Genomic DNA, 23954 nt, shown 5'->3' with positions numbered 1-23954 from the left:
TCATTCAAGACATTAAACTGCTTCAAAACAGAAACCAGTGCAATTAAGGACAAGTTCTGGCATAGCAACCTTCATGGGCAATTCTTAGTTTTCCTTGAAGCCTTGGCTTGCACCCAGCTATAGGTTTGAAACGATGAAAAGGCAGAGCTGTTTTGCATAACTTACCTTTACTATAACACAGCCATCGCGTCCAAGAATCATGCACAGTTTTATAACTGAAAGTACTGTATGAATTTGAGGAAAAAATGGGTGTACGTGTCTCATGAATCAGGCACAATTTCAATTCCAAACAATTTTCAAAATTGTTTTTAAATAATTGCCATGATATTCTCTCTCCCTCCAATACAGTACATTGTTTTTTAATTAACCTTGTGTTTCTAGCATCTAAATGATTAAGAAACAATAGTTATTCCTATACTTATCCGTTAGGAATACAGCCCATTATGATTTGGAATACAGCTACTCTAGGTGCAGAAGTTGTCAAAATGCATGAAAGAACATTTTAGGTATTTCAAAACTTTGATGCCGATGATACAATGTACAGTATGCATCTGACTTAAGAGTATGAACAATTTCTTCATTTGATTACTGTATCTAACCTCAAAATTAAATTGACCAATACTCAGGCTACAGCAGATTTAGCCAGATTTGCTTAGAAAATAAATCACTCCACTTGAACCCAGCAGAAATATTAACCCTCCCTTCCAAACTGGCAGAAAATAGTCCACCTTTCACCAATTGTAAATTCCGTCTGAAGTTACTGACCTAATGTTGGTATTTTCCCCATTCATATTTCTTACATGAACTTGCAGCAGAAGCGGTGCAAAATAGCAAGACTTGTTGGAATAGGCAGAAAGGAATTCAAACTTTAATCTGATTGGTTTAATTTTTTTTAGCAGGAGGAAAAAGAATAAAGTTACAAGATTCTTGTAATATTTTCACAATGTTAAACTAAAACTGAGCTCTAGGCTACATGTGTAAGTAAATCTAGAACACAAAAGGGTTAAATAAGATCTTCTTTTAAGATACAAGAACTTAAGCTTTCTTTACGTTTAACAAACTTCACAGAACAGATACTGCAAAGGAACAACCCCCTCCCCAACTTTTTTGTTTAAAGTGAACATTGTCCATAATTCACATAAACTTTAAGTAGTGTTCTCTCAAGAGCTACCTTGAAACCGTCTGTGCACTTGTAACGAGACTAAAGAGAATATTAAGGAGGAACAAAATAGCATCTTCAGTATTAATGCAGAAAAGTCTTGTGTATCAATCAGAATGCCCATCAAAAGCTATGATAGGATTTTGTAGGAAAAGAAAGTGCGTATCACAGCAGCCGCCAAAATCCATGTTTTTTTTAAACTCCTCACTGCAAATGTAAATAATATCCTTGGACAGTCCCTCTCACCAGGACCACTTCCTGAAAATGTAGCACATCACAGAAGATTTTGCTGTGGTTTCGTATTCTTGAATAATAACAACAATAAAAAAATCCAGCTTGCCTTTTGGATAGCTTGCATTTTATAATGATGGGACACTTCTGATTTGCTTCATGGTTAATTAATGCTAATACAGTCAGATGCTGAGTGTGTGTGTGGAGAGACATATATATCTTCCTTTTTTCAAATTAGTTGTCTCCTTGCTAAATGCTCCTAGCTGGCTACCAAAGTAACAATAGAATTTGGCCTATAAAGAGTTAGTTACCTGTAACAAGTAGAATGGAGGATGACTCATACAAGCTTACTCCCAAAACGCCGGGGTTTTTTAAGTCACACATTACTTCACCCCTCGGATGTTTTATACCTGCCCAGTATTTGGAGAGGAGACAAAATCTTTCCCTCCCTCAGGTTTTCTTACAAATTTACCTGATTGTTAATACCTTCCTAATAGACTGATAAGCTAAATTCACTCAGGATTAAGCTGGGCCATATTGGTACAAATCCTTTTTACCTGCATAAACCCGGTGTGCAGCAGGAGACATGCTGATTATTATGTTTGCTTTTTGTTTCCAAACCGACAAGACCGGTGCAATTCAGTTCAGCTCAGCTCAGCGTGACATACCGTGGTACAGAACCATAGGTCTAAACAGATCCAAAACATTCTACTCATGTAATGCTTTTCACATTTCACTTGCTATACTTGCTTTGCAATAGATGCGGGCAGAGATTTTCATGAGAGCGCTCAGCTGCATAGAAAGAGGGCTGATGTAGCCCATTTGATTATCTCATTGACACTCTGGAAGCGAGGAACACAAACTCAATCTGATAAAGGGTGTTTTACCGGTTGTTCCCCAATACTGTTACTGAATTCCGTTTGCTACAAAATGTCCTTTTTTTTTTCCCCAATATATAAGTCTAGCTACAGAAAGTCAGTCTGTAGAATCCAGCCATGGCTACTGTGCTGTGAATTAGCCTTATTTGATCAATTATCAGATACCTGCACTTAGCAAAAGGCAAACAAGAGCCAATCAAGTTTCGGCTGGTGGGAATGGCTGCACTGTTCAAGGTACATGGAACCTGTTCACACAACTCGTAGAATCTCTGTGGATGCCATGTAAAAAGTATGCACCATTTACTGCTCTGGGATGGAGTTGGCTTTAAAGTGAGATCATAATTTAACTGAGAAGAAAGAAAAAAAAAAACAAACCCTGATAGGTTCTTTATAGTAAGATAGATATAAAAATTTTTCATAAGAATCTCTGTCCCCCTTTCTTTTTGGCTTCCTGGGAAGAACCAGAAAGATGTTCCTACCCCAACAGAATCCCTGATGCTGGTGACACTGCCCAACTCAAAAGCCACACGCGATGAAGGCACGAGTGACCAGTCAGGTCTTCTGGGCTTAAGCAGCTGCAGATGCTGCTCTTAGTAGTATTTCACCTCCTCAGGATTGACTAGCAATGAAGAGGTGAAAGGCTGCACATTAAACAGTTTGTCCGAAAGCCATGTGCATAGCAAACTTTTACACCAGCTTCTATACAACTATTTGTTTTAACTCTGCAGCTGGAATGTTTCCAGCATAAGGCTTTTAGAGTGACTCCAGCAATAACAGAAGCCTTTGGATTTTTCTTGGTTTTTTTTAAATCCACTAGCCATGCTAAAAAATAATATTTCTTCATGTTTTATTTTTATACGGTGGCTAGCAGGCACCTTAGTAACCAGCCAGAAATCAATTTCAACCACCATCAACCCCTAAACTACAGTACCAGGACGGTTGGCTAAAGAAAGGAAACTGATTGGCTGTAGTCTGAAACTTGCCTAGTACAAGGTGTCTGGCTGACTTTGTCCTAAATAAGGCTAACATTAGTGAACTAAGAGAACAGCATTTGGTTGCAGTCTTGCACTCAGGAACATCCTTCGCCGATGCGTTGGCAAGATCTCCCTACTTTCCGATCCAGTTTCACCATTTTCATAATGGCTTCCTCACGCCCACGTCCCATGTGGTCAAATGTGCAGTCATGTTGTTCAGGCAGGCGATGTAACATACAGAACACATAGCCTATCACGGAAAGGGAGAAAAAAAATAATACAGTTAGGGACCTGGTTAAAGTGGCAGAATCTTACCTGAATCAGAAGTGAACGATCACCTACTGGAGGATTTCTCAGTTCTCAAAAATTAAATGCCAGCTTTTTTACTTATCTGCCTTACCGGGTATTAATAAATATTTACTTATTTACTGCATTTTCTTGAGTATTTATCAATGCGGTATCAAAGCTCAAGTCATATTAGGTTTGGGGTTTTTTTTTTGCCATCCTCTCATCTTACAGAGGAAGCCCCCAAAATCATCTAAACTAGATATGCCCACATAGTAACAAAGCTGATGTGTTGGTTTTTTTTAAAATGCTGACCACCTTCACTGAAACATTCTCTAATGTACGTGGAGTTGGTTGTCATTTCTGAAATTCGTGTCTATGGTACTTCAGGTTTATCTCCCAAGCAGGGATTCAAGTCAGAACTGTTAAATCTAAGCACCTCGCTTCCTCCTTACTGCCAGCACCCCAAGTTGGCAGCGACTGCAGGAGAGTTCACAGCTCCGCTACTACTCCAGTACTCAGAAGCTTCTCTTCATGAACTGTTCTGCCACTAACCACGGGGGCTGAACAAGCATGTGACATAGGAACATGTTATGCTACATCGTCTTGCTCTGTAGCTGAAAAGATATCTGTAGGTTATGGCCTCTTCATCTAAAACTAGTCAATGTTATTCAGTTTTTCAGGGAGCATGTGATTCAGAAACACGTGGCAATACTTCTTCCTGCAGGTGAGGAGGGCATCTTCAGTAGCCACCTCTTTCTAGTCTATAAAGAAAATCAGCTTTCTTCTTATTTGGCCCTAACGCTTTATAATAGCAAAGAAATTGCCTCAAATTTCCTACCTCTAAAATGAATGTTACATAGCAATAAGTAGTAGTAAGATGATATAGGAGGGAAAAGAGTCACACAGTTACAGGGTCCATGTAGTCCACCATATATGAAACACAGTATGATAATCACCTATGCTGCAGTATTTTTCCTGCCTGATGGTGCAAAGAGCATCACTCTGCCTCTCGCTGAATGCTTTGCATTACTGCTGCTCCTTGAACACTCAAAAGATATTAAAACCACAAAGTGGTGATATTTGAGAGATGGAAAAGTGAGTGAATGATTGAGAACGTATATACACACACACGCATATAAAAATATGTCTGTAAAGTATTTTAAGCTCCTGGACTATAAAACATCAATTGTAGGAGAGAACAACAGGCTACCTTTATGTTAGTGTGATTGTTAAGAAAACAGAAAGGGAAAAAGTATCACGCATGGAATTACTAAAAAAAAAAAAAAGTGAGGAAAAACTGATTTATCTTTGCTCTTTGTTTCAATAGTTCCAGCTATGAAAAGACATGTCTATTATCTGTGACTGGCTTTGAAACTCAGTTCTAGGAACAAAGGAAAAAAGACAAGTTTTCTGTATTGGTATATGTGATTCAGAAATATGGATGGAAAGATGCAGATTGAATTCATATATATCTCACCCCTTGTGATCATTGCCTCCACTTCAATCTCAGTCTGGGTCATACCACACTTGAACGTAACAAATATCTTTCTTGAGGTGCCAAAAAGTCAAGGTCTGGTTGTTAAAATAAAAGCATCCTTGGACTATAGTTTCAATACTGAACAGGCATTTCACTCAATTCTCTCTTACAGAAAGCATGGACTGAAGGCTTCTCTTATTTCTTGAAATAAGACTTCAAAGTTTTGAACCAACGTCCGCTTTGGGCAAAAGAATACATAAATACCTGACTACATGAGCTCAAAAATCAAGTTTGTCATCTGATCTGCAATGCACGTCTAAGAAGCAGATACAAGAAACCCTGCAGATATGGATTGGGCTGACATCATTTCAGTCCCTCGTAGGTAAAAAATGGTTTTAAATCCTCATGGTTTTACAGATCTTCTCCACATGGTTAACAAGAAAACCCATTTAATGTTATCTAAAAGAGATCTTGAACATGTATACAATCTTCTACACAAATTCAGCAAGACCCTTTTGACAATTCTATAAATCTAATAACAAAATACATATACAAATTGCATTATCACTTTTGAACATGACCTTTCAATTGCCCCATCTCCTCACCTTCTACAAAGCCTCCTGCTTTTCTAGACCAGTGTAACAATATTTCTTTCTACCTTGCCACCCCCCCAATACAATCTATTCTGTGCTTTGCCATATCTTTATTTCTTTTTTGAACACCTTTTAGTTCTATTTAGAGCACCTGTTTTCATGTAAAAAAAGCTGTACTATATGCAATTTTTATTCCAGATAAAAGTGGGGTTTTTTCTGTTTGTCATGTATTTCCTTATGCATTCTTGAACAGAATTTCAATAACCACCTATAAAGAACGGCAGGTGGTTTTCATTTTCCCAGACTATGGGAAAAGTATTTCTAATTTCAGCAACTACGTGATCTAAACCTGTTGTTCATATATCTATTTAAATATGTACTGCTAATTTGTAATACCTATTGAAAGAATGCCTAAGCACATTTTGAACATTCCTAAAGATAGTTTTGCATACATTGGCAGTTGTTATGGACAGCGTTTATTCTTATTGAATTAGCAACGGAGAACTTCTGGAAGTCTCATTTCCAAAAGACACTTCAGATCTTTAGTCCCATCGCTCCAAATACCTAAGTCACTTTAAAGATTGGAACTTGGGTTTTTGTAGGCTTTATTTAAAATTTAAAGGACTTGAATGCTGTTATACAGTAGCTAGTTGAGTAGCAGTAGTTCTGAACATTTTTTCATTCAGAGTGGATATATTCAAATTAAGTTATTACTGCTATATTCACTCCTTGCTTCTTCACTGGTCTGGAAATCAGAGTGGAGGTTCTGTGGTCTCCATGTGCACAATCGCCTGATGAAACATCAAGACCATCAGGTTTTAAAACAGTTCCATTCTTAACTTATGTGCACTGAGACAGAAGGCCAATATATGTACTTCTATTTTGATCCTTAAAACCAATCCAGATTGAGAGGTGAATTTTCTTCTCCCGAGATCTCTGCTTTTATGGTTATAAAACAAGTTGGATTAAGGAACTCTTGCAGTGTATTTACAGTTAATTATGGGAAGATATCAAATACAGGTTGTCTCCCCTAAAGGATTTTACTGCAGAAATGCTTGTTTTAACACACCATAACTAAAAAACAAAATAAATAACTTTCTGCTAGGGGAAAGAGCATTGGAAAGACTTCCACTCCAAGCACAGAAAATTTCAGTCTGGTAAATATAATAATACATCTCACAGCATTGCACTTGTCGTTTTCTGATGTAAGAAGTAAACTATGAATCACCTACTCCTCAGGCCTCTAATGCAAGCATCTTGGAAAAACATTACATAGCGCCTGCAAACCTTTGAGCTCCTCTAAGCACCCCACAAACTATTTCACAATATATCATCAAGAATTCACTTCAATTTCATCACTAGAGCATAAATTGTCAAAGTCATAAAGCAGTGTACTGTCTCAGCCTTACTTGTACCCATACAGATGAGTCTTTTGCATAGGACATGCAAAAAAATTTTATTCAAGGGAAGTCTAAGATTGCACACAAGCAACGCTGAAGTTGCTTCCATCGTTCCCAAGGAATCTGCCAGGAAAAAGCAATTGGAGAGGACAGAAAACAAAATAATCTTCCATATTCAAGACCAGAGAATACCACAGACCTACAGTTCACTGTGTGTGGGTGATAATGAAAAATGACATAATAATCCAAAACACAAAAGCCAAATTGTAATTTTGGAGGGTCCTTGATTTTGTTAAATTTCTTTTTCCTAAGTCAACAGGAAGTGGTCAGACTTTCTGGAATATGGCACAAATGTCCAATAATTGGATTATTAGAGTCCCAGACTCTTCTAATGTACTGCTGGAGAGCATCACACTGTTACATAAGACATATAACAAACATAGTGATCCCCTGTTACAGGAATAGCACCATGATAGAAAGGAAGCTCCTTTTTCTCCCACCCCATCCTAAGCTCATTGATAAGACATTTATAAAGCTGCTAAAGGAAGACAGATTTGTTTGTTTTGTTTGTGAGCATGTTTTGAGAAGTGGTAGAAGTGCCAAACAAGCTTACAAAATGTTTATACAGCTTACACACTTACTAAGTGGCTTAAAAACATTTAAAAGTGTCCCTACTTGAAACATCTTGATGTGTTATTACCTAAAAAGTAGTTGCATGCCGCCACAATTATATGGTATATAAAATCAGAGCTTCTGACACTTCAGAATCATCTTACCTGCCCCCTAGTACTGCTATTTATCATCTTCCTTCCCAAGTCAAAAGGCAGAAAAAGCTGCCAGAATTTGCAGCCATTTCCAAATGTTATTTAATAAACACCTCATGTTTGTATAGCTCCCCTTTACAAAGCCTATTCAAAAGTAGTCTTAAAAATGGGCCAGACTTATTCCTGTGCAGAATTCTGTGCTGTATGCTTTGCCTTCTTCACGTGCTTCACAAGCAATTTTACTTTTCTTGCTAATTTGCAATTCTAATCAACAAGAGGTTCAAACAGAACTTAAAAATACCCCTTGTAACCTTAAGAGATGACGGTGTTGCAAAAATTTTCTACCAAAGGTGCATTATCTAACAAGGTATGTGTGAGTCTATATGCAGACTTCTGTGCAAGAACAGATTTTAACATATCTTTAAAAGGTGGACGTAGCTACAGGATATCATACAACACAGCAAAGCCAGGGAGATTAGCCAGCAGAGAAGATTAGCTCATGCAGTGATACATACAGCTGCAGCACTGTTCAGAATAACTGGACCTCATTCCTCAAAAGCATCTACTAATCCCCAAAACAATGTTTATGCATCTCGCCCATCCCTTTCAACTGTAAAGATGACTTAATGCGTTGTAAATTATACTAACAATAAAGCTATTTTTAAAAGTGCAAGAAGGAAATCTTTTATTCTCTTTTCAAGACATGGAATAGGTAAGAACTGCGTGTAAGAGTAGAACAAATAGCTACCAAGATACAAAGCCAAGATCCTAAAGGCTTGTGCATTGAGTACCTCAGAAAACACTTCCTCTCTGGATTTTAGTATGATCCAGCTTTTTCCCCTAGTGTTTTGGAGGTTGTTTGAAAAGAACATCCAGCAATGGAAGGAAGTAGAAGTGTGCTGTAGTCCAGCCTAGCAAAACTTCCAGTGCAGCTTGTTTATGTACTGCTATTTTACAGTATAAAAATGTTCTAGTCTGCTGATATCTTGTATTAATTATTCTCCTTCTAGACTGCACCGTTCTTGCATATACTCTAATTATCTCTTCTCTTTCTTCAGTGGGGAATGCTCTGCATTGGCATTGTCAGCTTTCATTACACAACTCAAGAACATTCAGTTTTACTGACATTTTCTATAAAACCAAACAAAACCAAACCCCAACAAGCTAACCAACAAGCTTTTGGAAATAAGCGAGCTAAACTATTCTCCTGTTTCCCTTTCCCAGCTTTGCAAGATGTCATGGACTTTGATTAAGTGCTAAGTAGTTCAAAATAACTTGGCTAGGAATCTTGTCATTCCTTCCCGAGGGGAAAAGGGAGTAAGCCACATTATGGGGAAGCTTTCTAACCAAATAGATGTATTTATTAAAACTCCACAGAACATAGCTTGAGGCAGTCCTTTATATCATTTCCACTGCAAGAAGACTGGATTGGGAATGTTAACCTCTAAGTGCTCAAAGTTAGAAGTCTCTAAATATTAATGTACAGTATCTTAGAAATTGCCCTCTCAAGGCATTTCAGTTCCACGTTCCTTCACAAAGAGCACAGCTGCAAAGGAGTCAGGAAACAAGCTGCAGGAAGAAGTGTACTTTTCTTATCAACTTGTTTTTCTAGCCATCTGATATGGTCACTGCAACTTGCCTTTCAGTATTTTCTTCTTTGTATAGATCGTCTATACTTACTCATGACTATCAAGATGATCAATAACAGAATCAAAAAAAGGAGAAGAAAAGAGGTAGTGTAAGACACCTTAGAATGTTTCTTTCAATCTGCCATTCTGTCCCCAGGACTGGATGGGCACTTGGGACTTCCCTCCTGCTCTTAAATCAGTCATAATCTCAGCTTCCATGCGAGAAGCACACAGCTCCGTGACATCTGTGATGTCACATAAAATTTGATGTCTGAGGCTAAGGATGCTTATTAGATGCTGCAGATTCATTTTGCATTTATACTACTGGGTTTATGCTTAGGAGAAAAGAAGGGAACAAAGAATTTTTTTCTCTTTCTTGCTCTATTTTGCTGTCTACCACAATGAGGGTAAAGCAGTATGTATGGGCATGCATTAAAGACATAAAAACTATCGGTGAAAAAAACCTGTCCAGGCAATGAATGGAAGAAATTGTATACAAAAGAAAGATGACACTGTCTTAATGCTGTAACAGTCACTGGACAGGTATGGTTAAAGATTCTGCAAGAATTCTTTAGGCTGCAAGGCCTAAAGAAGACTTTGTATTTCCAAGTTCAGTCACGTATAACCTGTGTTTCAATGTGTCTTCTGTCTATTTTCTTGAAGATTGTAAGCCTGGGAAGCTGCTTTAGGGAGCACGCAAGAGACAGTTTTGCACTGTGGAGACTGCAAACAAACTACCTTTTATCCCAATTTGTGCTAATTTCAAATTCACTTTCCTATTTATCTTACTATTTTACTTGCATAGAAAGCTGTCAAACTATTTTTTAATACATTAAATGTGACACAAACTTTAAACAGAGAATTTGTATCACTTGAGGACAGAGCACATGCTAATTTTTTAGGTTTTTTTTCTTTTTTAATCAACAATTCTTAAGGAGGTTCTAAGTAAGACACTATTCTACTCCTCAACCTTGGAACTAAGAAGAAGAACTCAAACAGTTTCCTCCTTGTTCTTTGAAGACAGTGTATTTGGAGTGGGGAAAAATTAAGAAATGGCATTCTCCTAGGTTCAAGTGCTGCTTTTGCTCTAGTGGCTACCAACTCCACAGAAGTAGGGAGCATTTTCAGGAACAGAACTGAGGTTTTTCAGGAAATTATTTCTGAATTTCAAAGACTCCTCAATGAATCAAAGTGATAAATATAGAATACCTGCTTTGTAATAGTAAACTGTGGGTCAGGTCTTACTAAATACTGCAGGTCTCAGTCAGGACCATATCTCAGTTCCACCATGTACCACAAAAAAACAGTGGTTAAACCTTTTGGTTTGGACCAAATATTTTTCTTGCTCTACAGAACACATGCACATAAGATGTGCATCACAACTTCTTCACCCCACTATGGATTCATGAGTTAAGGCCAACATCTATCAGAGGCAGGCTAACGGAGCAACTTAGATATACGATTACTCCCTCGGATACAGCTTGCAATACTCATTTCTAAACTGTTTTATACCTCAGAAGTCACTGACCTACACCTTTCTTCTGTAGACTCCCCTTCCAACCTTACGCACCATCCTCAATTTTTCGTCTAAGTTGCAATCCACCGCAGCCAGGCACAAGCAGTAGTTGTGACACTACAAGTTGACTTACCAGCTAGCACAAATTGTGGGTTACCACTGTTGTGAAACGCCTACAGAACTGGGGTATGATCCCAGTCCATCTATGGTGATAGATGTAACTTCACAGAAATGAGCATTTTAATTTGTCACATACTTTCTCAACATGACTCAAAGAAACATTTTTCTCCAAAAGACTTGCAGAATTGCTGAAGCACAAAGGCAAAATGGTTAAAGTTTAATTTAACAAGAGAATTTTTCAAAGGAACCATTTTGCTCCCAACAACTTGCAGCATCACCAGTGGTGCCAGACAGTGACCACCAATGTATGACTAACCTGAGGGAGAGGAAAAGCTAGGTTCAAAATTAAAAGTTTGGACTTAAGGTAGGTGAAGAGAGTTTGCTTTTCTGAATAATCATGTGACCTAATTATAAGCAATGATATATACAGGAGGACTTAGTATCACTGCTGCACCTGTAAAAGGAACGTTCACTGCCATGTTTGCAGGGCCGAGAACACACTGAAACAGCACTGCATCTCCCATATCATTCCTGGTTTCACAAAGTTATAGCCTGCAGGATGTGGGAGAATGAATACAATGAACAGGATATGCAGTAAAAAAGCAGAATTAAGCCAAAGATGCATCCTATTGTCCAAGAGCAGACACCTAACAAAGTAGAGGTAAACCATAATAATAGCTAACACTAGTAAATGGTAGTACTTCTTATGAAATAAGATTTTCCATAGGCTATAGCAGCATACGAGGAAATATTTGTTTCCTACCCAGAACATTTAGATTTGAGAGTAGTGTAAAATCTCAAAAAAAAAAAAAAGTCTCCTGAGAAAGGGCAGGTGGATGACAGAGCTACCCTAGCATTAGTTCAGGGCTCTGTGCAGGGCGTTTGACATTTTCAAGGGAGCTAGATGAGTATTAATACTTCTAGAATTGTCTCCACACCAAGCCCACCTGAGCTAATACACTTCTGCCAGAAGCTGAGGATTTAATTAAAAGCCAAAGCGTACACAGTAATTTAATTAAAATAGCAAGCAATAGCAGTGATTCAATAATGTATGTGTATCATTTTGTTTAGCCCAGTGAAAATGCAGGAAAGACAAGGCTACTAATAAAGAACTGGAATGAATAATGAAAGGGTCTATACTAACATACTGTATGTGTTGTATTCCTTCTATAACTGTTCTCCTGGATCTTGCATGTATTTTGCCTTCAAATCAACATGCTGAATATGATCCCAGGTTTCACTTTCAGTATATTTCATGAATTAGATTATTTACGTCTTGGGTTTAAATAGCTTTCTAGAGGTTGCACCATATTGATCCACAGTCTGACAACAGCTAAGCTTGCTGGCCAAATCACTGGAGAGAAGCAGCTCTATTTCTTTTAAAGCTAAATGAAATTTATTTTATGTCTTTATCCCCTATTTACACCTTATGTCCAGGGTCTCTTAGATTACACATTCTGCTCCATGCAAGACATCTATTCCTGTAGCCTCTTGCTGTTTATGGCAAGAGCGATTCTTCTAACCAAAGGGAAATAGAGCTCCATTCAGAAGCTCTATATATACCATAAAGGAAAGCAAATGCTTAGACCGATGTACACTTCCACCCTTCCCCCTTTTTTTGGGGCGGGGGGTGCAAAGACTTACACAACATTGCCTGCTCCTGCTTGTTCAGAATATGGCAGGACCCCCTGTACACCACTTACGCACAGATTTGAGCAACTTTCAGCAAACTCAGGAACATTTAACAGCTGTGAACACCTCTGTAGGTAAACACTTCCATTTCAATACGTATAAAGATACGGTTAAATAAATGTACTACTTTAAAAAAAACCTACTGAAGAAAATATTATACCTGAATGATTAGAATATCCATAAACACATTTTTTTTTCATCTCTCGAAACTTTCCTCCAAGGCCAGAAATAGTTAATATCAAAAGCCCCTGACACAGACTAATATTATTCTTTCAACTTTCGTGAAAACTGATGCACACTGATCTTTATGCCATTTCCTTACAAGGCCCACAGCAACCTAGTGGAGCACTCTAGCAGAGAACCAGGTAGTCTCAAGTCCCAGTACCGAGCTTTAATGCTTTCTTATACCTTAGATATGGAATTTAAGACCGTAAGTGGCATTTTCCTCTAGGTAACATTATATTTATTTAGTTTGTAGGGGAAAAAAAACCCCTCTATTTCCTGGAAAGAATCCTGACTTTTCAAGGCAAATTTTGACAATGCCTTTTAATATCCTTTTTCGCCTCCGAGTTCTGTTGCAGCAATTGGTGTGACATTTTTCCCCCCCTTCTTCCTATGAAGAATTTAAACTTTCCCCAAGAAAATTCACTGGGCATCATTCCTCCCTTCCTCAGCCTTACTTCATGGTCATTTGAACTAGCTGCTAACATTCCTTCAGGATTTGTCAGATGATTATAGCATATTTTTGGGCCTTCTGTGTTTACTTCAACTATCAAGCGCATTACTAAAATCAGTACTTAGGTAGCTATTTGTTAACATATGGACAAATATGTTTAATTCATTTTGAGGGGGATGCCTTCTAGGCAGTATCTTTCCTTTTGAGGACAGACTGCAGCAGCCTCCTGCCAACCAGCAGAAGTTTTCTAAGTGCACAGTCCTAGTGAAGCTATAACGTGTGCCTGTGAGGCTCTGGATAAATAAGAACACTGTAAAGAAAGAATTTTGATTAGAAAGGGTAGAGCACTTTAACCTTCAAAAATGTTTCCTTTAATATCTGGCAGGTAGGTGGCTATTATCTTCCTTTTTCTGGTAAGAAAAAAAAAGGACTCAAAGACTGAGCAAATTACTTCCCTAAAGGTACTGAAAGAGATGGAATTAGAAATAAGGTAGTCTCAGCTAGATTTTTATGTTCAAGTTCACTAGGCCATGTGTCTCTTGTGGATACAAGACAATTAAAAATTGCATAATCTTTTACTTTGTGCATATGCTTCTTTCTTCTGTAACCACCGTAGAGGTATGTATGAAAGAAGAGACCTAATGTGGCACACCAACAAAATGCTTATTTTTCCCCATACTGTAGTTTCCATGCGAAAACCACCTGAAGGCTGTATACTGAAGGACTCACCACATCAGTAGTCTCAAAATAAAACCTCTTTTTTTTTTGTTTTGTTTTGAAAAGGAGTTTGAGAAGGAGAAATTAGTTAACTGCTTTTAACTGGTCAATTTCTAGTATTTGAGTTTGAATTCAAACTTCAATAGGTTTTGGGGGTTTTTTGTTTGTTTGTTTGGGTTTGTTTGTTTTTTGGTTTTTTTTTTAAATACTTGCAGCAATGTAAACTAAGATGCTAGGCATTACTGGAATGGCTGAAGCAAAAGTACTGTACTGGGAGCAGCTATCTTAGGAGAAAACTCAACAGAAGACATCTGAATATGGCATATATTAAAGCCTGGCAGGAAGACTTGCCAGAATTATAGTATGTAACCGGTTACTATTAAGATTTATTTTTCCTTTAGTGCTTCTTATTGAACTGGTTGACTCAATCTCTAGAAGCAGTGCGCATATTAAATTTTAAACAATGAAAGTACATCTGTTATACCAATACATAATCATGTCCTGAAGCCATTTTGGTTGGTACCAGATAAACCTTATTCATCTAGAAAGTGAGTTTACCACTGCCATTACAAATTCTTCTCCACAGAAAAAGGTTCCATAGAAATGGAACCATGATTTAATATTTCACCGAGTTTTAAGAGAAACATCAGTTTCAATCCATGTTGGACTACTTTTGTACAAAGATAAAAAACTTGTCAGAGCTTTTTGGGTTTTTTTTGCTTATCTATTCAAGTTTGTTTCTTTCTTCCTGTCCTTTTGCAGATAATTTCCAAATTAACTGAGTAAATCAAATCATTCCAAATTTATTCTGGCACAATCCAAACAAGTGCCTCATCTCCTGTGTTTATGAATGAGCAGCTCTGTTATATAAGTTAAGAATGTGCAGCTGTTTTTATTCCACCTGTTTTATTACTGAATTACAGTGAGACTTGCTGCCACAGTATCTGTAAAAAAGGTAGTCTCTTCTGTGTGGACACATTTTGTTTCTGATGGCTAACAGAAACGCTCAGTGCTTTTTACGAGTCTGTTCTTTTCTTCCTCTTACCCCTCTGCTTAGTGGAAGACCAAAACAGAAATAACGCAACAGAAAATTTTAAATAATGCCAAGGAAAGAATTCCGCCAGGGTATTACAGATTTATACAGAACTCAATTAATAACAAGGATGTGGAAAAATAAGCATAGTAACATACCAGACCTCTCTTTTTTATACATTTTAACTATGCTTATGTGTTTGTGTGTATAGTATGTTACTATGTTTCTATGTGTATATATACAGGAGACAAGTCTCTGAAATTGTTTAGAAGGTATGTTTGCCAAATATTTTAAGAAAGTTTTGTTCCTGCCCCTGCCAAGATTACAGATTTTTACAACTTGTTTATAATGCTTTCTCATGATGGTTGGATCTCCTTTAATATTAATTTACTCATTAATGTTTCAAAGTCCTTTCCATTGTTAGTATTTAATTATTTATTATTTTATTATTTATTATAATTTGGCAAGCACCACATTATCTTCAGAACGCACCAGACTAAAGTCAGGAGATGGTTTAGTATGTGACAGATATAATTTGTTTTGTTTTGTTTTTTTAGTTTGTTTTTAATGTTGTTCTAGTGCAAGATAAATGTGTTCCCCATGGGTTTACTTCCTTATGAGCTTTCCTTTGAGCTACTTTTTTCAAATTACTTCTCAAATTTGTAATTTTGTTCCCATGAGTAATTTCCCTCATGATCACTGTTCACATAAAAGGAACGTGGTGCCCTGATACCTGTATAGAAATTAATATGAAGACTTCACATGCATTTTTTGGACAGGCTTTTTTAATGAGCTGTCTTAAATGAGTTTTTTTCTTATTGTAATAATCAACCAGAGTACCTCTGTTTCTGTCAATGATTCCTTTCATCTACTTAATAGACATTTATAATTGCCTGTCCCATTGCCCCTATTTTTTCTGTTTGTTTTCAATCAATGCAGTTAAACATTCATTTACATGTTTTTTTCCCCTCTAGGCAAGTAATCTTAAGATTACTCAAATACTTAGTTTGTTGCTCTACCTCCCTAGTTTATACTCTTTCACAGTTCAGCTTCTCCTTTATCTTTCATTTACCTATATGAATGAATTTGTCATCTGAGCCAACTGTACTAAGCAACATGTACCTCTTGTACTATTATGGCTTCTTTATTTTCCATTCTTCCTGTCCCCTCCTGTAATCTAAGCAAAGAATGAAGAATCTTAAGTGGTTTTATGCATTAACCTTTGAGAAAACAAGCCACAAAGTAGTTGGGTACAAATTGCGTTATCAACTATTCAGACATGTTGATTTTCTGTGTTGCTAAGCTGTAGCAAGCAGCTTGCTATTAAACTTGTTAGAACTAGAAACTATTTTATCAAGACAATCTTACCGACTTTGATCACATCTTGAGAGACACTTTACCAGTTTCTAATAAAAATGTAACACAGCATTTATCTAGTTTGCATTAAAGTCACATTCAGCACCACCTCCAAGACACCCAGCACATTGTATACTGCAAAAAATAAAATTTGTGTCTTCTCTCTAGAGACATGCTTTTGTAGTTAGATCTCAATCACAATGAGCGGTGGCCAGCGATCTACGTGGATATAGTTATATCATAAAGTCCCTAACTAATTAGGAAGGAAAGTTATGTGCTTGTGAAGGAGCAGTCTGTGGTGTGCTCCAACAACGTGCTATGCCCTCACGCCACACGTGCAGCGCAGCGAGGCAGCACTCTGGCTAACTGGTAAAGTTAAGATTCTCGTTTCCTGACTCAAATTCTTACTGCTGTAGAGACTGCTCGTGACCGTGCATCACTTCAAATCAAGAAATAGACAAACATCAATACTTGCCATCATCTCACAAATAAAAGTTGCAAAACAACACATTGTGCCTTCACCCATGCCTGGGGTTAGTAGTTACTGCAAAGTCTACATCAAGAACACCACTGAATACATAACTGTTCCAGTCTGCCCACATTCTGGGAATTGATAACTTGTTACAACACAACCTAAGCCAGGAAAACTCCAAGAAAATCTTTCCTGTCCACACAGGCAAGAAATACTGCTAACAACCGTTTGATCAGATTGCACCACAACTGAGTGGTTATTTTTTTAGTAGAGTTTGATCGAACTGGAAGGTTTCGGCACCTTCCCATCCTATTAAGCATCCACTCTGGCCAAAGAACGCAAAAAAACTTGAGATTCCTATCTGAGAAGCACACAAATCGGCAACATCCCTCTAAGGCACTGCTACTGGAAGCTAAAGATCGGCTTTCTACCAGGGCCTGTTATGTATGGCTTAGAAGTTCACAGCTCAGTATCTTTTAAAAAACCATACACAACATTATTTAGTAGCCATATACATCTAGTCAAGTAACTAACACAAGGTACATAAACTTATGGTATAATTTGCAAATAATCAACCTGTGGTTTTCTAAAATACATTTCCGGAACTCTGTGTTATATAGCTACTTTCACTCACAAATTCGCTGCCCAAAGTTTTAAAGCAAGTCTGTGGTAACCACCTGCTTATCACATCACTGAACTGACACTTAATTTTCACATCAAGGATCATAGGCAATTGATTTTGGACTGTTTACACTTCCAGCAGCAATGCTGTAATGGAATTTAACTTGAAGAATATGATTCCTGTAATTCCTTGATGATATAAGTGCCTACTAAATCTAGTATTAAATAAATACATTATTTCAATACAGTCATTATCCATCATAAGACACTAAAGTATTGAAAGGCCCACCCAAAGCTAAAGAACATTGCTGCCTGGAAAACATGCGTAGTGTAACCGTCATCTAGAAACGTTTCACAGGAAGCTGGTTTTGTTCCAGTAGTGTTGATTTAAAGGTTATCCAGTCAGAGAGGCACAAAATGAGAATTCATTTTAAAATTTCCCTTTCTCACTAAAGCTCGCAAAGTGCATCAGCAATTAGCAATTCCTATCACTTCTCCCAGTTTGCCGTGTGAAAAGGCTCAGAACTCATCTTACAAATTGCTCTTTTGAAGATCAAAGGGAAGCCGAATTTGTCTCTGTGTGCTCTGGATGAGTTTGTAATTTACTGGAACTTTCAGAGGAGGCTTGGCAGCACGCTCGTTTGACAGCCCCAGGGTACAGGATTCAGGGGAGCTCTGTGACTCTTCCCTTCTGAGTTCCTTCCTTGCCTTTAATTGGCACCTCATTAGAAATTAATGAAAATGACATCCTCTGTTCTTCCTGCTCCAGGCACAGAACAGTACAAAAAGGCCCATCACAATTCATAACACATTCAATTTATATAGCAATGGCTCTTAAGCATTATTTAAGAGATGCGCATTTCTTGTCAGCAGTTAATAACTTGTACAGAGCGGAAGCAAAATGAAGAAAGATCTTGAGAGTATGCGTGTATGTGTGTATGAAAATAAAAAAAAATAATCTTTCTACGGCTGAAAAATGTTGTGTTTGAATTTGAAGAACCCTCACTGGAACTCCCTTCTCAGTAATGAATTGTTTTTCTTCATGGCAAAGCCCTGCAGCACTGTCAAATCTGTCTAAAACTCCATGCAGTGTCAAGGGAACGAGCTCAGCAGCATCACCTCTCTCTGGACAGGTCTTACAGGAGACAGTAGAGCCAATACAGCAGTCACCCAAATATCTCTGAATTTGGTGTAAAGCCTTAGGTGTAAAGAAGCAGCCCACTCACTCTGTCCCCTTTTAGAAGGGCTGCGCTCTGTTGGACAAGTCCCGGTTATGCTAGATTAATATCTCTAGGTAAGTCCATATTAAAACATTGTCCAGTACATATAGATTTTTCTTTCCACTATGTCTCACTAAAAATCTCACTAGAAGAGTCGTCATAACACATCAGCAAAAAAGGGGGTGATTTCCAGTATTTTTAACGTTAGGATAAGAAGATGTGAAACAGCAAATAATAAAATTACTGTTCTGTGGAGTATTAAAGAGTTAATTTGGATTTTAACAACAGTGTTTAAGACACAGCTTTTTCCTTACATCCAAGCAAACACACAGAGTTGTCCTTCTAAAGATCATGTCTGCCTTTTTATCGATTCTGACTATCAAAATTTCTTTTAATGTTTACAGTTAAGGTTTTTTCCACGTTTTTTCCTATTGCTTCAGTTAAGGATTAAGATGCCAAGAATTTAATAGCAGTGGTCCAAACTCAAGGTCAAACAATGTTCTACCTTGACCATTACTTTTGAAGAATATACATGCTTATTTTACACCAGTTGATTATATTTCTAACACTTCCAGTTAAACATGCCTCATAACCTATGTTTTGCATTATGATAAAAAAGGATAACCTGATCACGTATGGATTTAGAAAACATTTTAAATGAATGAGAATTTGAATGTCTTTATTCTGTGCCATTTCCCACCACCCCCACCCCCCCAGGGTTTTTGATCTGGCTTGTCATTCATGACATAAAGCAACCCAATTTTAGGGCAAAGGTAGTGAGAATGGTTTTAAGGCAGCTTCTTTACAAGTGACAAAAGCCACATGCTGACAAGCACTGGTAAAGCAGTTTAGGTGACGTGACGGTGGGATGACCTGCGTTGCTCAGTGGTAGGGGTTTGTTTGCTTACTATTAAAAATGAGTAGTGCAGTATGCCTACTTCCACATAACGTGAGAGCATTTCATTATAGGTAACACACGTACTGAATACAGCATTAATGAAACATTATAGCTGCACAAATAAACCAAAGATCTCCAGCCTTCTCAGCCCTGTTGTAAACATGGAAATAGACTCCCGCCTCCCACTTCTCTCATTAAATGTGTGGAATATAAGTGTTTATTATACATTCTTTAAACTATATAGGATGTAATAGGTAATTTAGGAATGCAAATTTTCCATTTTCTCACTTATTGCTGAGGAACTCAGAATTTTTTGTTTCATATTCATGTTTTACTAATACATTTTATGAACTTTAAAAGAAGTATTTCCATAAAGCTATATATATCCAGTGGAAACAAAGAAAACAACATTTATGTTGCAACAACATTGAATTATGGAACTACTTCAAGAAAACTTGAGAGGAACCAACTAGATGTATTTGTCATCCAGCTTATGAAAAAAGGCAGGTCTTATTTTTTAATTTTAAAAAATTACTGATCAGTGGAAGGACTTTTAGAAAGTTGCTTTCAACGTCATTGCTCTTACATAGCTGCAACTTTGGAGAATCACTAAGTCATCTTTTCTCCAATTCTCCCCAAACTTGTAAAACTCTCTTGCTCCCAATATTAGGGAGTATTCTATTTTAGTGAAGTACCTGCAATCAGCCTCACTCATTTGATATGTGACAGCAGCAGACCAAGAGCAGAAACTCCTGTCTCTACCATGCTGAGCAGAAAGAGCCATACCAAACCATGTCACTGATAGTGCCACATTTCTTCAGTTTGATAAAAATCTTACTGGATACTTCAAAGTATCCAGACACATGATTTCCATAACAAGAATTTCAACATTACAGCTTTTGATTTCATGTCTGGTGGCTTCATAGATAACGTATGTTAATTCTGTGGCAACGCTCCAATATCTGAAACAAAGCCTGTCTCATGTCCAAAAAAGCAAACACAATAGTAATCTCTAAAGGCTGAAGACAGATAGATGCTGAAGAAAAAGACAAAGGATAACCTGGAATCTTTGCAGCTTTCTATTGCTTCTCTTCACCTGATATTAGGTATTCAATATAGAATTCATTAACCGGGTCTTTGTAACTAGCTTAGCCAATCCTTTCTCTCCCCACTGCCGCTCAGAAGGACTGCTGCCTTCTATCCAGAAAACATTTTATACAATGTTCTACATTTCACAGGTGCAACATGAATTGCACCTATTGTCTATTTCCAAATCCTTTGGAAATTATCCCCCTGGTGAGACACAGTGAATTAACTAAACAAACTTCTCCAAATGTATCAATACAAGCACAGTCAGAGAGCACAAGTGTAAGCTTTCAATACATGATTATATGAAAAAAAATAATTAGCCGATAAAACTCTGATATGCATTATCGCTGGGTCTGATGAGCACAATGAAATCAGTTACGAACACAATTGTTCCATGAAGCAGAGAGCACCTCCTGTGGAATCTAGTCACATTAATTATTGTTTCAGAAAGATTATTTGCATGTAGTAGGAAACCCCAAATTAGCTGTCTGCATTAGATTATCACCCTAAATTTGATTAGATGAACAGTGTCATCGTGTCATCAACTTTGGAAAAGCCAGGTTGGATGATTTTAAGTGTATGGTGAACAAGTCTTCCCCTCCCCCTGCAAGTAACTCTGAGAATGAAAACATTTTCAGTTAGAGGTTTTTTTGGTTTTAGCTAATAATAATGTAATTATAAGATGCGGAATGCAGATGCCGATCTATGTTCCTTTAAGCTCTGTAAAACCCTTGTCATCTTTGCATATTTACTGATGTGCTTTGTGTTTCTTCTCCTGTCAAGTGAGTATGACTCTCTCCTGCCTTACAGGGACTTCTGAAGCTAAATTCATTAACATCTGAGATCTCTTGAGACAAGGCAGTACATCAAGGCCGAAGTTTTAAAGGGGAAATTAGACAGGAACTAATTATAACTTCTTGCTACCAGTGGAAGCAAGAGCTTCTGTTTAAAGTATCTTTGAAAGATAAGAAAAAATGCAAGTGTTCTCTGTATTTCCACCTCTGATACGGATCCAAGCACGGCTGCATTAAAAAGCCGGACGCTACTGACAAACAGTACTCACCACAGCGACACGATCCCAGTTCCTGCTGTACTAGCTCCAGTTTTGTTTGGCACTGGAAGCATCGGCGTCTACTCTTCTGTTTGGATCGACTGGTTTCTTCAGGCCTGTCATTACTGTCATCCAGTAGCCGTGGCCGTTTCACAGGAGAAGCCTCACTCTCCGACTGTGAATCTGTTGTATTCACAACAAATATTTTAGGAAAAATATTAGAACTTCCTTGCTGAGGCATCCTTTTGGGCAGCTTGAAGGTATATTGCTTTCAGCTGGGGTCACCACCAAGCAGCGTGACACTTCCCATTCTATTGCACATACACATTTTCTTAACAATCAAAAATGAGCATCAAGTAAAGGACAAATTATCTTTCTTCCCTGTAAGAACCCCTCCTGCTGGCAGTACTGAATAGAAAATGAACTGATTACCTTCCTTCCAGCCACGGCTGGGTCATATAGAGATACTTACAGAGTATACACCATCCTAAACAATTCCAGGCTTCATCTGCCATCTCATTTAGTTTCTCCTATGTGCCTTCTTCGTTCTCCCTGCACAAACTAACTGAAGTAGGCTGCTGATGAAAAACAACTGAACGTGGGTTCGACCTATTTCCTCCCTGGGCAGAAGGGAGATTTTTAAGGCACAGCATGTAAACTGTATCTCTTCTGACTGAAGGTGGTACATGAAAGCACCATACTGTGCTTTCCTCTCTTTCCACATGGATAACAATTTAAATGTAAATTAGTATATACCAACAATACAAATCCAAATAAGATAAGCCCAATCTGTACATGCATGCTATAAATTCAAACTTCTCAGCCATTTTTAAAGAATTAGTCAGAATGCTATTTGCATTAATAACTTTGTAAATTTCAGCTTACAAGAAAACAGTGTGTAGAAAACCTTAAGGTAAAGTTCAGGACAGTGTTCCTTCAGGTAGCGCAGCGCCTTTTTTTTTTTTCTTTCTTTTGTTTCTTTTACAATGGAGAGTATGTCGACCAGGGCTCTAGAGTATGAAATGCACATTACTGACTGGAACGTGGGATGCCCAAGCCTTATTTTTGTGGCATGTCAGAGACAGTGGATTTCAGTAGATTTGCCGCTCTGCAAGCTGAGTTGAAAAGAAATTTTCCCTTCCCAAACCTGTGCATAGCAGAATCAGTTCTGTGTTTCTTTTTAATAGAAGCTGCAAATATATTTAATCCAAACTGCACTAAAAATTAAACTGTTTGTGTTGCAAGGAGATTAACTGCTGGAAGCCATTACTGCAGTCTGTCAGCGTTCTAGTGCAAGATGGTGATCAAGAAACAAAAGCATTAGTTCAGTTAAATCCATTTTGAAAGAACATTAATCCAACAAATAACAAGATAACCATAACTTTTTGCCAGGACAGCAGCCTATTGAACATGTTTTTACCTTGATTTTGAGTTTCCATTGCGTGGTGTCCTATGCTTATGGAAAACATGTGACTTTGTGTTAGCTGTCCTGGATTAACCAGGAAAAGATAACTGCTGTGGCTAAACCACTGTCCGTATCCTTGTTATTTCAATGATTTTATCTGATCCGCTGCTTATCAACATCATGGCTTTCCTTGAGCAAATAGCTACTCAAGTCAGCCTAGGAATACCTGCTAGCCTCTCCCTCCGGGGTATGTTCTATTAACTTTCCCTGGTTCCTCACATGCAATATAAACTAACCCACTTTTCTTACCTATGTTTCAGAGCTTGTCTCATAGTGTTTTTCAGTTGTTGAACTCCAATATTACAGCCATTATGAATATACAACTTACCTCACTTGGGTTTACTTTTTTTCTGTCATACTGCTTTTAAGATATGCTGAAAATGGTCTGTTTTTTCAGTAAGTGTCCCCGCATCTCACGTTTCATAGAAAAGTGAGCTGCTTTCTGCACAGTATACAGGTGATAAGTTTTTATTAAGCTGCAATAACTTTATCTGATGTGTGTCTCAATACAGCCTTATTTTTGATCAATGTCATAGATTACAACTTAGACCTTACAAAATGCATCTACCAGGCCTAAACAAACATTCAGTATGTAACATACTCCACCTCTGCATGCCTGGCTGTGCAGGAGCCTTG

The 23954-nt window shown here is 37.7% G+C and overlaps 1 protein-coding gene across 1 annotated transcript in view; it reads right to left on the bottom strand.

The window, feature by feature from the left end:
* Nucleotides 1-846: 846 nt before the first annotated feature.
* The window catches only part of ZFAND3 (zinc finger, AN1-type domain 3), a 49554-nt gene continuing 26446 nt past the window's right edge, over nt 847-23954 (bottom strand). The window contains exons 3-4 of the mRNA XM_009880462.1: nt 21866-22036; nt 847-3492 (exon numbers count right to left, since the gene is read on the bottom strand). Coding sequence (XP_009878764.1) covers nt 3338-3492; nt 21866-22036 — 326 coding nt within the window. The 3' untranslated portion in view covers nt 847-3337. The remainder of the gene's footprint in view (nt 3493-21865; nt 22037-23954) is intronic.

This window comes from Charadrius vociferus, unplaced genomic scaffold (assembly GCF_000708025.1).
Source record: "Charadrius vociferus isolate BGI_N301 unplaced genomic scaffold, ASM70802v2 scaffold62, whole genome shotgun sequence".
NCBI classification, from domain to species: domain Eukaryota; kingdom Metazoa; phylum Chordata; class Aves; order Charadriiformes; family Charadriidae; genus Charadrius; species Charadrius vociferus.
Note: the sequence above shows the minus strand (reverse complement) of the source record. Positions and strands in the feature narration are given on the sequence as shown.